The sequence below is a fragment of the Panthera onca genome, chromosome B1 (assembly GCF_046562875.1).
Source record: "Panthera onca isolate mPanOnc1 chromosome B1, mPanOnc1 haplotype 2, whole genome shotgun sequence".
NCBI classification, from domain to species: Eukaryota; Metazoa; Chordata; class Mammalia; order Carnivora; family Felidae; genus Panthera; species Panthera onca.
The window spans coordinates 161,841,043-161,855,608 of record NC_138342.1 but is presented as its reverse complement, the minus strand read 5'-3'; the positions used below and the strand labels follow the sequence as shown (position 1 = coordinate 161,855,608).

The 14,566-nt window shown below is 33.9% G+C and overlaps 1 protein-coding gene across 4 annotated transcripts in view; it reads right to left on the bottom strand.

The window, feature by feature from the left end:
* The window catches only part of ADAM2 (ADAM metallopeptidase domain 2), a 136,229-nt gene extending 134,668 nt beyond the window's left edge, over nt 1-1,561 (bottom strand). Inside the window, exons 1-2 of one of the 4 annotated variants that reach the window (XR_009615995.3) lie at nt 1,332-1,488; nt 772-848 (exon numbers count right to left, since the gene is read on the bottom strand). Coding sequence is in view for 2 of the 4 variants with exons in the window: in XM_060653513.3 (XP_060509496.1) it covers nt 772-848; nt 1,332-1,386 (132 nt within the window). In the remaining 2 variants the exon portion in view is untranslated. Of the gene's footprint in view, nt 1-771; nt 849-1,331 lie in introns of those variants that run through there. The other 3 variants (XM_060653513.3, XM_060653512.3, XM_060653516.3) reach the window with 3 other exon arrangements.
* Between the last annotated feature and the right edge of the window lie 13,005 nt (nt 1,562-14,566).

The following is a 14,566-nucleotide window of genomic DNA, read 5'->3' as shown; positions in this document are numbered from 1 at the left end:
TAAGTTTCCAAGTTTCCATAAGTATACATTCCTTTTAAAATGATATATTGAGAATTTTAAGCCTGTAATATCTGAATTAGGGTGACAAGTGGGTAGTTGCTAAGGAAATATTTGCATTAAAATTACCAGAACATTTACTACCCAATCAAAAATAAAATTAAGGTGTGGTGTTTGAAAAAAACACATTTCATTTCTTGAGAAATGATTCTAGAAACTAGTAAAAAAAAAAAAAAGATATTTTCTAATTCAAAGAAAAGAAAATCTACCCTGAACCAAGATGAACTAAGATGGCATGAAAAAAAGTCTTCATGATTAACGTATTTGCAATCAAAATGCAAAAATTACTCATATAAAACTTCATTAAATGAAATTATCATTACATTGTATACAAAAACCATAGGCTTACTTAACAACAAGGATACAAACACCTCCAAATATAGGAAAAACTCCTCCAAAAACAGCCTTGTAAGTGAATAAGAAGAGAATCTCTAGATAAATCAGGTCAATGATTATTCAAAGACACTCAAGAGGGAAACAGATTTAAAAGATGGGACTTGGGGTTTTGAGAATAAGCATCACTGCAATATATGTCTATGAAACACTGTTTATTATAAAACACAGTTCATTTTCAAAAAGGCTTTCCACTTAAGGAAACTTGGGTGTAAATATAAAATTCACCAAGTTTGCATGAATGAAAATGCCAAATTTACTTCCTTAGAAAGAAAATATCCACATGAATTTAGATTCTGAAAAATGTTAGTGCTTAGTTACATGGGATTCAATTCCTCCACTTAATGTTGACCGTATTTTCTCCGGTATTGTAATTTGCACACGTAGTCTTTCAGAATCTGTAAGGTACAAAATGTTTCATTAAAGTAGCATCCATCACCTCATAGCTTCCTCCTCATCTAAATCCTCATCTAAATCCATAATATTTTATATGCCACCTCTTTTTTTTAAACTCAATTCCCACTTTCTAGAATTACAAGACTTTTAAAGAGAAATTAATTACAAATAAAATCAGGACCTTTGGACTTTCCAACTACAAAGTCCAGGGGTCAAAAATGCAGACAGAGCACTATATGAAACTCTAACCTTGAGGCATCCAGTTGAACCACTGCATCTTTCATATGGTACCAGGATGAGTGGGAAAGCCCCGTCACATCCAGTGTGAATTTTCTTTAGGGAAGACGATATGGTAGTGGGCTTTGGCTTAAAAAATTGGAGCACCTGCAAGAAGGCACTTTCCCAGGGATATCTGGCCTCTCAGAAGAAAGTAGAGAGGAAAGTTGACATTCCCAAAAGTTCAAAGGAAAGGTTTTTGTACTTACTATTGTCTGTCTGGAGCCCGATGAGCCCGATGAGAAGCAGCAGAAGGCACAACATGGCTTCATGTCCTGGATGCCAGTCCGAATAATGGCAGTTGGCTTGCGTAAAGGACAGTTGGGAGCGCGAGGGGACCCCTCCTGGCCGCGCACCTTGCAAGAGACAGTCCACCGTGAGAGCAGAGTGGAGAGGATGGGTGCGGTGTACTGTTGAATGTGGGCGGTTTGGGCTCCTAAATCTGTGCAGGAGGCTTCCAATTGGTTTGACGCCGCTTTAAGCCTAAAAGAAAACAGAATCACTTCCAAAAGGCAAGGTTGAAGAAACAGTTAATGAACAGGAAGATTCATGTACACTTCCTAATGAACTTTTTATTGAAGATACATGTATATTCTACAAACCATAGGAGAACAGCTCAATTAATATTCAAGTGAACAAACCAGTGTAATTAGCACCTAGATTCAGATCAAGAAATAAAACATAGAACCACCAAAACCCAAAACCCCCAGGTGGCCCCCTGACAATCATTACTGCTACCATCAGCGATTAATTAGTTTTGTCTGTTTTGAACTTTATATAAATGGAACTAATCACCATGTACTTTTATGCATGAGTTCTTTTATATATAATATATAATATAATGATTATGAGATCCATCCATTCATTCATACTGTGAAGAGAAATAGCTTTGTTTTTTCCTCATAGGTGTATTCAATCATACATTGTATGTATGTATATATTCAATCATACATTGATTGAATATAACACAATCTTTTTTTCCATTTTACTGTTGACTAACATTTGGTTTATTTGTAGTGGTGCCTATTAAAAACCACATTTGGCTATTTTATTTCTTTGGTGAACATATGTAGTGATTTTCTTCAGGTATATTTCTAGAGCGAAATTGCTAGATCACAGGGTATGCTTCAATAGACACTTCCAACAGTTTTCCAATGTTGTTGTACTAATTTGTACTTTCACCAGAAATGTATGAGAATTCCAATTCATATAAATGTGTACCTACACTTTCTTTTGTTTTTATTTCATGTAATCATTTTGGTCCTGCATTTGGTTTTAACTTGCATTTTCATGGTCATTAATAAAATTTAGCACAACTGTATATATTTGTTGGTCATTTATATAACTTCTTTGGTAAATGCTTGAGTCTTTGGACCATTTTACAATTGGGTGCTCTTGTCTCTTATTATATGCTGAGCCTATTGATGTATTCTAGATATGATTCTTTTGTTGGATATAATGATTTGCAAATATCTTCTATATGGGGGCTTACATTTAACGGATTTTTGTACATACACATTCTTATTCAAAATTCACTCCCCTCAATGTTTGCTGGGATTTCAGGATATACATCTTATTGTGAATGTGAATTTTATCAAAAGTTTCTCTTATATAAATTGATGTGATCTTATAGCTCTCTCCATTTTCTGTTAATTTTGTGAATCAAAATTATTGACTTTCTAGTGTTGAAACAAATTGTATTCTGGAATACATCCTACTTTATGTACTATCTTTTTATATTTTTCTGGATTGATTTTCCAGCATTTTGTTTAGGACTTTTGCATCCATATTCATAAGAAATATTTGTCTGTAATTTTCTTTCATTTCAATAAACTTGTCAATTTTTGTACCAGAGATATGCTGGCCTCATAAAAGAAATTGGGAAATGTTATTCCTTCCTCTATTCTTTAAAAAGTTAGTGTAATTGTTGTGAATATTTCTTCTTTTAATGTTTCTCAGGATTCAGAACTGGAGAGATTTGGACTTAAAATTTTATTTGTGAGAGACTTTTTGTTTTAACTTATGAAGCAAATGTTTTTAAATGTTCAGATATTCTCTTTCTGTGTTAGACAAGTTCTGTTTCTGATGGATTTTATCCATTTCTTCTGAGTTACTAGATATATTGGCCAAAGTCATTCATAATCCCCTTCCCTCGTTTATCATCCTTTTGAACTCTGTAGATCTGTACAAATGTTCCATTTTTTCATTCTCAATATTGATAATTTTGTGATTTTTCTCTACATTATTCAATCACTTTGAGTTTATTATTTTTATTTGTATTAACTTTCAAAAAAACTGTTTTGAATCTCTTTTTTTGTATTATATATTTGTTTTCTATTTTATTGAGTTTTGCTCTTCTGGTCCTTTTTTCTACTTTGAGTATTGTTTGTTCTTTTCATAGCTTCTAAGAATGGAAGTATATCTTACTCAATTTAAACCATTCTTTTTTCTAATATATACATTTAAAACTACAAATGTTCATCTATTCATCACTTTAAATTTATCACCAAAGTGGGGCTCGATCCCACAAACCATAAGATCATGACCTGAGCCAATATCAAAAGTTGGACACTTAACTGACTGAGCCACCCAGTCTAATTGTGTATTTTTTAATGTTCTTCCTTTATGACTATGAGGATTGGTGTCTCCCTACCAAGACCTCCATTCTGCGAACAATATAAACTATTATAATACTTTATTCTGATATTTTATTTCTTTTAAAACTTACATATTTATTTTTTTCTGAAATGTATACCTCTATATTTTGGGGGACATTTGCTTAAATATTTATTACTTGTCATTACATTTGTGAATACAAGAACAAACAAATGCACATGCCAGCATATATGTGGATGGGTGCATAAAACAGAGCTTCCATTTGTGTAAAATAAGGGATATTTAAGAAGATGTAGATGTCCACTCATTTTACCAAAGACCACCTGGAACACATCTGTGGTTGAACAAGTTGGATTTATTACTAGTGTCAGCACAGGGGGACACACACCATGGGAAACTGTGGTAGTCCTGTGAGGGTGTCATTACGGGATTCAAGCTTGTGTTACGTGATTTGGGGGAAGGTTTACGGAATCTGGGCTTTGCCAGATTAGATGCTGTCAGAAACAAGGGGATACATTTCTGACTATTTTAGTAATTCTTGTCTAGAAGAGGAAAGACTACACTAATGCTAAGTCAAAATTGGTCAAGGAACAGGAATATCTCATGTTAGCCAGGATGGAAATGTTTGGTCATTTCTGTGACTTGAAAAGTTTTGAAGTTTTACTTGTATTCAAACATAGAGAGTGGCCTTGCTTTTTTTCTTCATCCATCATGATCCAAGCTTTTGACCTTTTATGAAATTGTTTATGTTCAAAAGGAGACCCACACAGCCTATCCGTGTCAGGCCAGCTCCTAGCAACACCAAGGCCCAGCTGATATTAGGCCAGATCCTGCATGTCAGGGGCTGCTTCTCCCTTTCTCATAGGCACTGCATTGGATTTATAGATAAACCCTTATGACATTAACTTTTTCCATCCTGAAAATAAATGTTATATATCTATATAACTTGTTCATGTTTGGTTAGATAAATTGATATAAATGTTGACATATTAATAGATACAAATATATAGTTGTCAACTTTCACTTATTATGCCAAAGGCCCAATACCACAGTGAATAAAATTAAACAGCATCAAAGAATGTTTGATATTTTGTAGGACAAGATTTCCTTACAAAAGGAAAAGTTCTAAAACATTGCTTTTCTTTTCTTTTTCTTTCTTTCTTTTTTTTTTTTTTTTTTTTTTGCAGGACCTATGGTTTTATTTTGAATTTTGTTTGCTATTAGTTATATGGTTTTATTTTTTTAAGTTTTTATTTAAATTCCAATTAGTTAACATACAGTGTAACATTTGTTTCATGTGTATAACTTGGTGATTCAGCACTCAGTCAGTGAAGCATGTAACTCTTGGTCTCAGGTTGTGAGTTTGAGCTCCACAACTAATTAAGAGTTTACTTAAAAATAAAAAGTTATTTTTCTTTTTTAAAAAAGGTTTATTTATTTATTTTGGCAGACAGAGAGAGAGAGTGAGAGTGAGTAGGGAGGGGCAGAGAAAGAATCCCAAGCAGACTTCACACTCAGCACAGAGCCCAATGTCGGGCTTGATCTCAAGACCCTGGGATCATGACCTGGGCTGAAATCAAGGGTCAGGCACTTAACCAACTGAGCCACCCAGGTGCTCCTAAAAAGTTCTTTTTCTAAAAAGATCTTTTGTATTATTCCTTAGTTCTCTTTAAGAAAATCTTTCAAATAAACCTTCCACGTAACATTATTCCTAATGCAGTATTTTAAAGATACCAAATAATAAATCCTTACCCATTATTACAAATTATATGTTATTATAAAGATAATTACCTTACCGATGCATCCATTCAACCAACAAGTATTTGTTGAGCATCTAGTATGTACCAGAAATTATTGTATGTACTGGTGATGTAGTAATGACCAAGAAATGGACTATCTATTCACTTTAATTACCTGTATTGTTTGCTTTTGGCCAATGCTATCTCTTTCAATCACTGTGTTTGTGTGCATGTGCATGCCCGTGTGTGTGTGTGTGTACTTAATTTGCTATGGTTGATTGTTCTCAATTATTAAAATAGATGCATACACTTGGTTAGTTTTTATTTCTAGATGAAATTTGAAATCTACTTTTGCAGAAGAGTAGTTCAAAGTCAGTTAAAAGAGAAGTATTTATGGAGATTTGGTAGAGAATGAATTGGATATAGTTTGATTCTAAATATTCTCATTCTAGAAACAACTATCTATTAAAATTTCGTGTTTTGCTTTTGTTAAGTTATTCAGATCTTTAAATTACTGGAATGTATCTTGCAAAGCACTTATTAATTTTTTTCTTATTTGTTGCACACTTTTAATTTGTAATAGTGAAGTGAAATTTTTTATTTCATTGTCTAGTTATGTATTTGAACTTTTTTTTGTATCAATATGCTTATTCCACTACTGCATACCAGCACAAAAATAATAAACATTCTTCTTTAATGTCAAATAAATGAATCTACTTTTAAGGATTCACTATTATGTATAAAATTTATTAGAACTGCTGGCAGGAATCTTCTTCAAATTGATGCTATAAGTTCTATTCTGAAGCATGATTTTAAGGAAAGGGTATTTATTGTTATAGTTTCTTTCCCAATCAATTGTGAGGAGAGTATGTGTTTATGTTTAACATAATGATCACATGGATATTTTACTTAATTTCCATCTTTCAGGATACATCTCAGTTGGGCAATGACTAATTTTTAAATAATAATGAATTTTCCAAATGAGCATGGGGAGAAAAAGAGAGATGCAAGCTAAGAAACATACTTTATCCATTCATCACTCAATGGACATTTGAGTTCTTTCCATAATTTGGCTATCGTAAATAGTGCTGCTGTAAACATCAGGATACATGTATCCCTTTGAATTAGTATTTTTGTATTATTCAGGTAAATACCTAGCAGTGCTAATGCTGGATTATAGGGTAGTTCTATTTTTACCTTTCTGAGAAAGAATTCCCATACTGTTTTCTAGAGTGGCTGCACCAGTTTGTATTCCCAGCAACAGTGCAAGAAGGTTCCCCTTTCTCCACATCCTCACCAACACCTGTTATTTCTTGTGTTGTTGATTTTAACCATTCTGACAAGTGTGAGGTAATACCTCACTGTAGTTTTGATTTGTATTTCCCTGATGATCAGTGATGTTGAACATATTTTCATGTGTCTGTTGGCCATCTGCATGTCCTCTCTGGAAAAATGTCTATTCATGTCTTCTGCCCATTTTAATTGGAATGTTCATTTTTGGAGTATTGAGCTTGATAAGTGCTTTCTATATTTTGGTTACTAACACTTTATCAGATGTCATTTGCAAATATCTAATCCCATTCCATAGGTTGCATTTTTCAGTTTTGCTGATTGTTTCCTTTGTTGTGCAGAAGCATTTTATTCTGATGAAGTCCTAATAGTTTATTTTTGCTTTCCTTTCCCTTGCCTCAGGAGACATATCTAGAAAGAAGTTGTTGTGGCCAATTTCAGAGGTTACTGTCTATGTTCTCCTTGAGTATTTCTATGGTATCAGGTCTTATATTTAGGTCTTTAATCCATTTGAATTTATTTTTGTGTATGGTGTGAGAAAGTGGTCAAGTTTCATTCCTTTGCATGTTGCTTACTAATTTTCCCAGAACCATTTGTTGAAAAGATGGTCTTTTTCCAGTAGGATATTCTTTCCTTCTCTGTCAATGATTAATTGACCATGTAATTGAGGGTTCATTTCTGGGGTTTTTATTCTCTTCCATTGATCTAGGTGTCTGTTTTTGTGCCAGTACCATACTGTCTTGATGACTACAGCTTTGTAATATAATGTGAAGTCCAGAGTTGTGTTGTCTCCAGCTTTGCTTTTAATTTTCAAGGTTGCTTTGGTTATTTGGGGTCTTTTGTGGTTCCATACAAATTTTAGGATTGTTTGTTCTATTTCTGTGAAAAATGCTGTTGGTGTTTTGATACGGATTGCATTGAATGTGTGTGGACTGTTTTGAGCAGTATAGACATTTTAACAATATTTATTCTTTCAATCCATGAGCATGGAATGTCATTCCATTTCTTTGTGTCATCTTCAATTTCTTTCATTAGTGCTTTATAGTTTTCAGGGTACAGGTCTTTCACCTCTTTGGTCAGGTTTATTAAGGATCATGGTTTTTGGTGCAGTTGTGAATGAGATTGTTTCCTTAAATCTCTTCCTGCCGTGTCATTGTTGGTGTATAGAAATGCAACAGATTTTTATACATTGATCTTGTATTCTGCAACTTTACTGAATTCATTTATCAATTCTAGCAGTTTTTTGATGGAGTCTTTCAGATTGTCTATATAGAGTATCATATCATCTGTATATAGTGAAAATTTGACTTTCTTGCCGATTTGGATGCCTTTTAATTCTTTTTGCTGTTTGAGTGCTAAGGCGAGGACTTCCAGGACTATGTTAAATAATAGTGGTGAGAGTGGACATTCCTGTCTTGTTCCTGACCATAGAGTAAAAGTTTTCAGTTTTTCCTCATTAAGGATGATATTAGCTGTGAGCTTTGCATAAATGGCTTTGATTCTGCTGAGGTATGTTCCTTCTAAACCTATTTTGTTGAGAGCTTTTATCATGAATGGATGTTGTACTTTGCCAGACACTTTTTCTGCATCTATTGAAATGATCCTATGCTTCTTATCTTTTCTTTTATTAATGTAGTGCATCATGTTGATTTATTTGCAAATTTTGAACCACATTTGCAACCCAGGAATACATCCCACGTTATCGTGGTGAATGATTTTTTTAATGTACTGTTGGATTCAATTTGCTAGTAAATTATTGAGAATTTTTACATCCAGGTTCTTCAGCTATATTTGCATGTAGTTCTGTTTTTTAGTGGAGTCTTTATCCAGTTTTTGGCATCAGGGTAATGCTGGCCTCATAGAATGAATTTAGAAGTTTTCCTTTGCTTTCTTCTTCTTCTTCTTCTTCTTCTTCTTCTTCTTCTTCTTCTTCTTTTCCAATAGTTTGAGAAGACTATGTATTATCCCTTCTTTCAATGCTTGGTAGAATTCACCTGTGAAGCCATCTGGCCCTGGGCTTTTATTTGTTGGGAGTTTTTTGACTACTGATCCAATTTCTTTGCTGTTATTGGTCTGTTCAAGTTTTCTACTTCTTCCTGTTTCAGTTTTGGTAGTTTATGTTTCCATTTCTGCCAGGTTGTCCAGTTTGTTGGCATAAGTTTGTCATAATATTCCCTTATAATTGTTCATATTTCTGTGGCATTGGTTGTTATTTTTTCTCTCTCATTTGTAATTTTATTTGGTTCCTTTTTCTTTTCTTTTTGATAAGTCTGGCTAGAGGTTTATCAATTTTATTAATTTTTTCAAAGAACAAGCTCCTGGTTTCATTGATCTGTTCTATTGGCTTTTTAAGCTTCTGTATCATTTATTTCTGCTGGCTTTAGGCCTCATTTGTTCTTCTTCTAACTCCTTTAGGTGTAAAGATTGGTTGTTTATTTGAGATTCTTCTTGCTTCTTGATTGAGGTAGGCCTGTATTGCCATATACTTTCTTCTTAGAACCACTTTTGCTGCATCCCAAAGGTTTTTGACCATTGCATTTTTATTTTCATTTGTTTCCATGTGTTTTTTAAATTTCTGCTTTCATTTCCTCATTGATCCATTCATTGTTTAGTAGCATGTTGTTTAACCTCTGTGTATTTGTGGCCTTTACAATTTTTTTTGGAAAATTTGTGATTGACTTCTAGTTTCATAGTGTCATGGTCAGAAATGTTCATGGTATGGTTCCAATCTTTTTATATTTATTGAGGACTGATTTGTGACCTAATATGATATCTGATCTGGAGAATATTCCATGTGCCCTTGTAAAGAATGTGTATTCTGCTGTTTTAGGATAGAATGTTCTGAATATATCTGTTAAGTCCATCTGTTCCAGTGTGCCATTTAAAGTAATTTTCTTTTTTTGTTTTCTGTTTAGATGATCTGTCCATTCATATAAATAGGGTGTTAATTCCCCCACTATTATTGTATTATTATCAATGAATTCCTTTATGTTATTGTTTTATATATTCGGGAGCTCTCATATTGTGTGCATAAATATTTACAATTGTAATATCTTGTTGGATTACCTCTTTATTATAATACAGTGCCCTTCTTTGTTTCTTGCTACACTCTGTTTTAAATCAATTGTCTGATGTAAGCAATGTTACTCTGACTTTCTTTTGATGTCAATATGTGTATTCAATGTTTCTCCATCCCTTCACTTTCAATCTGCATGTGTCTTTAGGTCTGAATTGAGTTTCGTGTAGGCAGAATATAGATGGGTCTTGTGTTGTGTATCCATTGTGACACACTATGTCTTGATTGGAACATTTAGTCCATTTACATTCAAAATAATTATTGATAGATATGTATCTCAATGCCATTTTATTACTTGTTTTGTTGTCATTTCTGGAGATTCCTATGTTCCTTTCTTGTCTTTGTCACTTTTGGTCTCTCCTTTGCACTCAAAGAGTCACCATAGGAATTTTTGTATGGCTGGCTTATGGTCATGAACTCCTTTATTTTTTGTTTGTCTGGGAAACTTTATCTCCCCTTCCATTCTGAATCATAGCCTTGCTTGATATAGTATTCTTGGCTGAAGATTTTTGCCATAAGCACTCTGAATATATCATGCTATTCTTTTCTGGCTTGCCAAGTTTCTGTGGAGAGATCTCTAGCTAGCCTCATGTGTCTGCTCTTGTGAAGTAAGACTTATGTCTTGCTGCTTTAGTATTTTTTCATTATTCGTCTCTGGTTGATTACTTTTTAAGTCTTTTATATCTGTGATAAGGATCTCATTGATGTTTTCTATTCTTTTCTCAAGACCAGTGAATATCATTATTGTTGCTTTAAATTCTCCACCAGTCATGCTACTTATATCTGTTTTTGTTAGATCTCTGGTCATGGCCTTATCTTTGTTTGTTTGTTTGTTTGTTTGTTTTTCATTTGGGATAAAGTCCTTCATCTTAGCATTTTTTTTCAAATCTCTACCTTCTTCTTTGTATTAGAAAAGTCAGTTATGACTTCTGCTTCTGAAAGTAATGGCCTTAGGTAGAGGAAGTCATGTAGTGCCCAAGGGCATGGCACTTCAGGGAGTGTCTCTGATGTGTGTCTCCTTGTTCAAGAGACATGGTGTGGGTACTTGTTTGTGCTGGTCTTCTGCAGGAGGGTCCTGTTATACCAGGACTGGCACAAGCTTGACTGAAAAGTGTAATCCCACCAGAATGAAGGGGTGTGGGTCTTGGGTATGCAAGTTAGGCAGCCAGTATTGGCACTGTGCTGCTTCCCACAAGTGGCTCTGTGTTTATGCTGGAGATATGGTGGAGGCAGGATATGTTTATTTCCAGCTCCTTTGTCCCCAGAAAGGCATTTCCAAAAACACTGCCTCTCAAGGAAGCACTCTAAGAAGAGCAAATAGTCTCCTGCCTGTGTGCCTCAGGCATTCTTCAAACTTTTGTTTCTAAGCTATTTGTCCCCAAGTTGTTTGCCTGTCTTCTCTTCAAGAACAGGGAAGTACCCTCTAGGCTCTATCCTAATCATGTTCACTGACCTTTAAATAGGCATTAATCTCTACTGCTTGTAAGAATTCACAAAATTCAGCCCCTGTCATATTCCAAGCCAATGGCTTTGGGGTAACATTCTCCTTGTATGCTCCCCTGTGTGCTCCTGTCTTTCACCTTTTTCTGCAACAATAGTTCCCTCCCTTCTGTAGCACCCATGATCCCTTTCTCCTCTAAACCATGTCTTCATACTTCCTACTTACTTCAATATGGCCTCTTGTCTCCCTTTAGTTGTAGAGTTTCTTCTGTCAGACTTCAGGTCAATTTGTGGGGCATTTTTGACTGATTTGATAATTATCTAGTTGTGCCCCTAGGAGAAGACAAGCCTAGAGTCCTCTTACTCTACCTCCATCTTCCTCCTCCAGACCAGTTTCTTGTTTTTTGTTTTGTTTTGTTTGTTTGTTTGTTTTAACATTAAAATGGCTGGACACTCCTGAGAGAATTGAGTATTGGGACCCATAATTCATAAACAAGAGTTCAGAAAGCAATCAATTAATTACCAAAAGGACAATGTCCTCAGATAAACAGATCCTGAATAACATTGGGAAGTGTAAACAAAAGGAGGGACCTCAAATCCAAGAAGATGCTTTCAAAACCAAAAGGAAGAAGACTACTCACAGAATTGGAAAACACAAGGTGCTCAGATGTGTACATTAGCTCCTCAGAGGTTCAGCTTATTTGCATTCCACTTCTGACACCATGAAATATGTTTTTAAAAGAGAAAGTTGACTAATACCTCTGAAGCCCATTGAAGTGGTGGTGGCTTCTCATTGGCTGAAGGCAAGGGCAGCTTGCTCTTGCCAGACCAAAAGGAAACCTTTCTTCCTGCTAAATGATGTAACCTGTGATGAATGGTATGTGCATGAGAACCCTCCCTTCATGGCTTCCTCATACAAAGTTAGTTAGGTTTCCTTAGCATACCTTCACAAAATTGATCTAGAAATCCAGAGACATTCCAATAAAAATCCCATCAAGATTGTAAGAGTGTGCATGTTAGTGCATGTGTTAGAATTTATCAAGGTAATTATAAAAGTTTTATGGAAATGAAAAGAATTTAAAAAGCCAAAATTACTTTTAAAGAAAAAAAAAGACATACAGGTATACTACATTTTATTGCACTTTGTCTTATTGCATTTCACAGATACTGCGCATTTTTTTTAACAAATTGAAGGCTTGTGGAAACCTTCATTGAAGAATTCATTGAGGAATTTGAGAAATTCGATAGGCATGACTCTTTCCAACAGCATTTACTCACTTCATGTTTCCGTGTCACATTTTAGTAATTCTTGCAATATAATATATTCTCATTATATTTGTTATAGTGATCTGTCACCAGTGATTACCACTAATGAGAGCTCAAATGATAGTTAACATTTTTTAGCAATAAAGTATTTTTTTAATTAAGATATGTACATTGATTTTTGGCACATAAAGCTATTGCACAGTTAATAGACTTGTGCAGTATAGGGTAAATATAACTTTTATAGGGACTGGAAAACCAAAAAGTGTATTGATTCACTTTATTGCCATATTTGCAATATTATCCAGTGGTCTGGAACCCAATCTACACTATGTACTATAAAGCTGCATTAATTAAGCTAGTGTGTTAATGACTTCAAAGAGACACAGATCAGTGCAACAGAATACAGATTACAGAAACAGATTATCTTTTCATCTCTCTCACCCTCCCTCTATATGTCTATATGTATGTGTACATAAATACACACACACACACACACACACACACGCACACACACACTGGATTTCTTTGTAGCAAAGATAGCAAAGTAATTCCATGAGTAAAGCACTGTCATGCCAACAAATGGTTCTAGGAAAACTACACTGTTACTATGAGGACAGAAACCCCAAACCTTTCATCATGCCATATAAAAATGCTAATTTGAAATGAATCTTTAAGCCAAACATAATTACTAAAAGCATAAAACTTACATATAGGGAAAATATAGGGAAAGTCTTCATGAACATATGTATAGAAATATTTTTAGGTGGGTGAAAAATTCACCAGCCAAAAAAGAAAAACAAAAAATAAGTTGGACTTCATTGAAATTAACAAAATCTGATTTTTGAAAAGCACTGGTAAGTAAAAAAATCAAACCATAGGATTGGAAAAAATAGCATATGTGTATATATGATAAAATATCTGTATCAATAATTTTAAAAAATAGGCAAACTATGTTAGTCAACATTCTACGAAAGTAGAAAATGACACAGATGTCTAATAAACACATAAAAAGACAATGTTTATCTTCAGAGAAACTCTATTTAAATCACAATTCCATTTAAATCACTACTACATATCCATCACAATAGCTAAAATTACAAAGACTGACATTATTAAATATTGGCCAAGATTTGGAGCAAGTGGAACTCCCATGCATTGCATGCAGGTATATGAAATTATACATTTTGGAAAACATTTTAGTAAATTCGTAAAGGTAAGAGTACTCTTACTATAAGACCCATACAAACCACTCCTAGGTGTTTACCTCCAAAGAAATTATGTATGTCCAAAAAAAGACTTCTGCATAAATTTTTACAGTAACATTAGTCATAGTAGAAACTGGAAAAAATACCCTGATACCCATTAGTTGAATAGATAAAGAAATTTTGGTATTTTAAATAGGGGTATATTATCCAGCAATAAAAAAAACGAGACACTAACAAACATAAAATATATATGAAACTCAGAAACATTATTCAGAGTGAAACATAATAGAGTGCATCCTGGATGTGGCTGTTGATGTAAAATTATAGTACAGATGACAATGTAGTAATAGAGATCAGATTGACAGTGCCTGGGTCAAGTAAGATGAAATCTGAAAAAGGACATAATAAGTGATTTTGAGATGTTGGAGATATTCTGTATCTTGACCAGGTTAATTATTACATAGGTATAATAAATGTGTAATATGATAATATCTTACTTTACAACTTAATATTGTCTCATTCCATGGTATGTAATTTACACTTTCATAGGACTGATTTATGAAAAACACAGATGATTGGGATTTACTATAATATTCCATAAGAGAGAATAAACACATGGAGATATATATGCCTAAGATATATGCCAAAAACAGAGATATTTGCCATTTCCAATGGCATAAAAGCTGATACTATTGTGGATTAAGGTACATTAATGAATGTACAAGAAGTCACAAGGAAACTGTGCAATTGGTGTAGCAGTCCAGAGGTATTCTCAATTGAGGTAGTACACGAGCAATGTGAAAATTTTCACA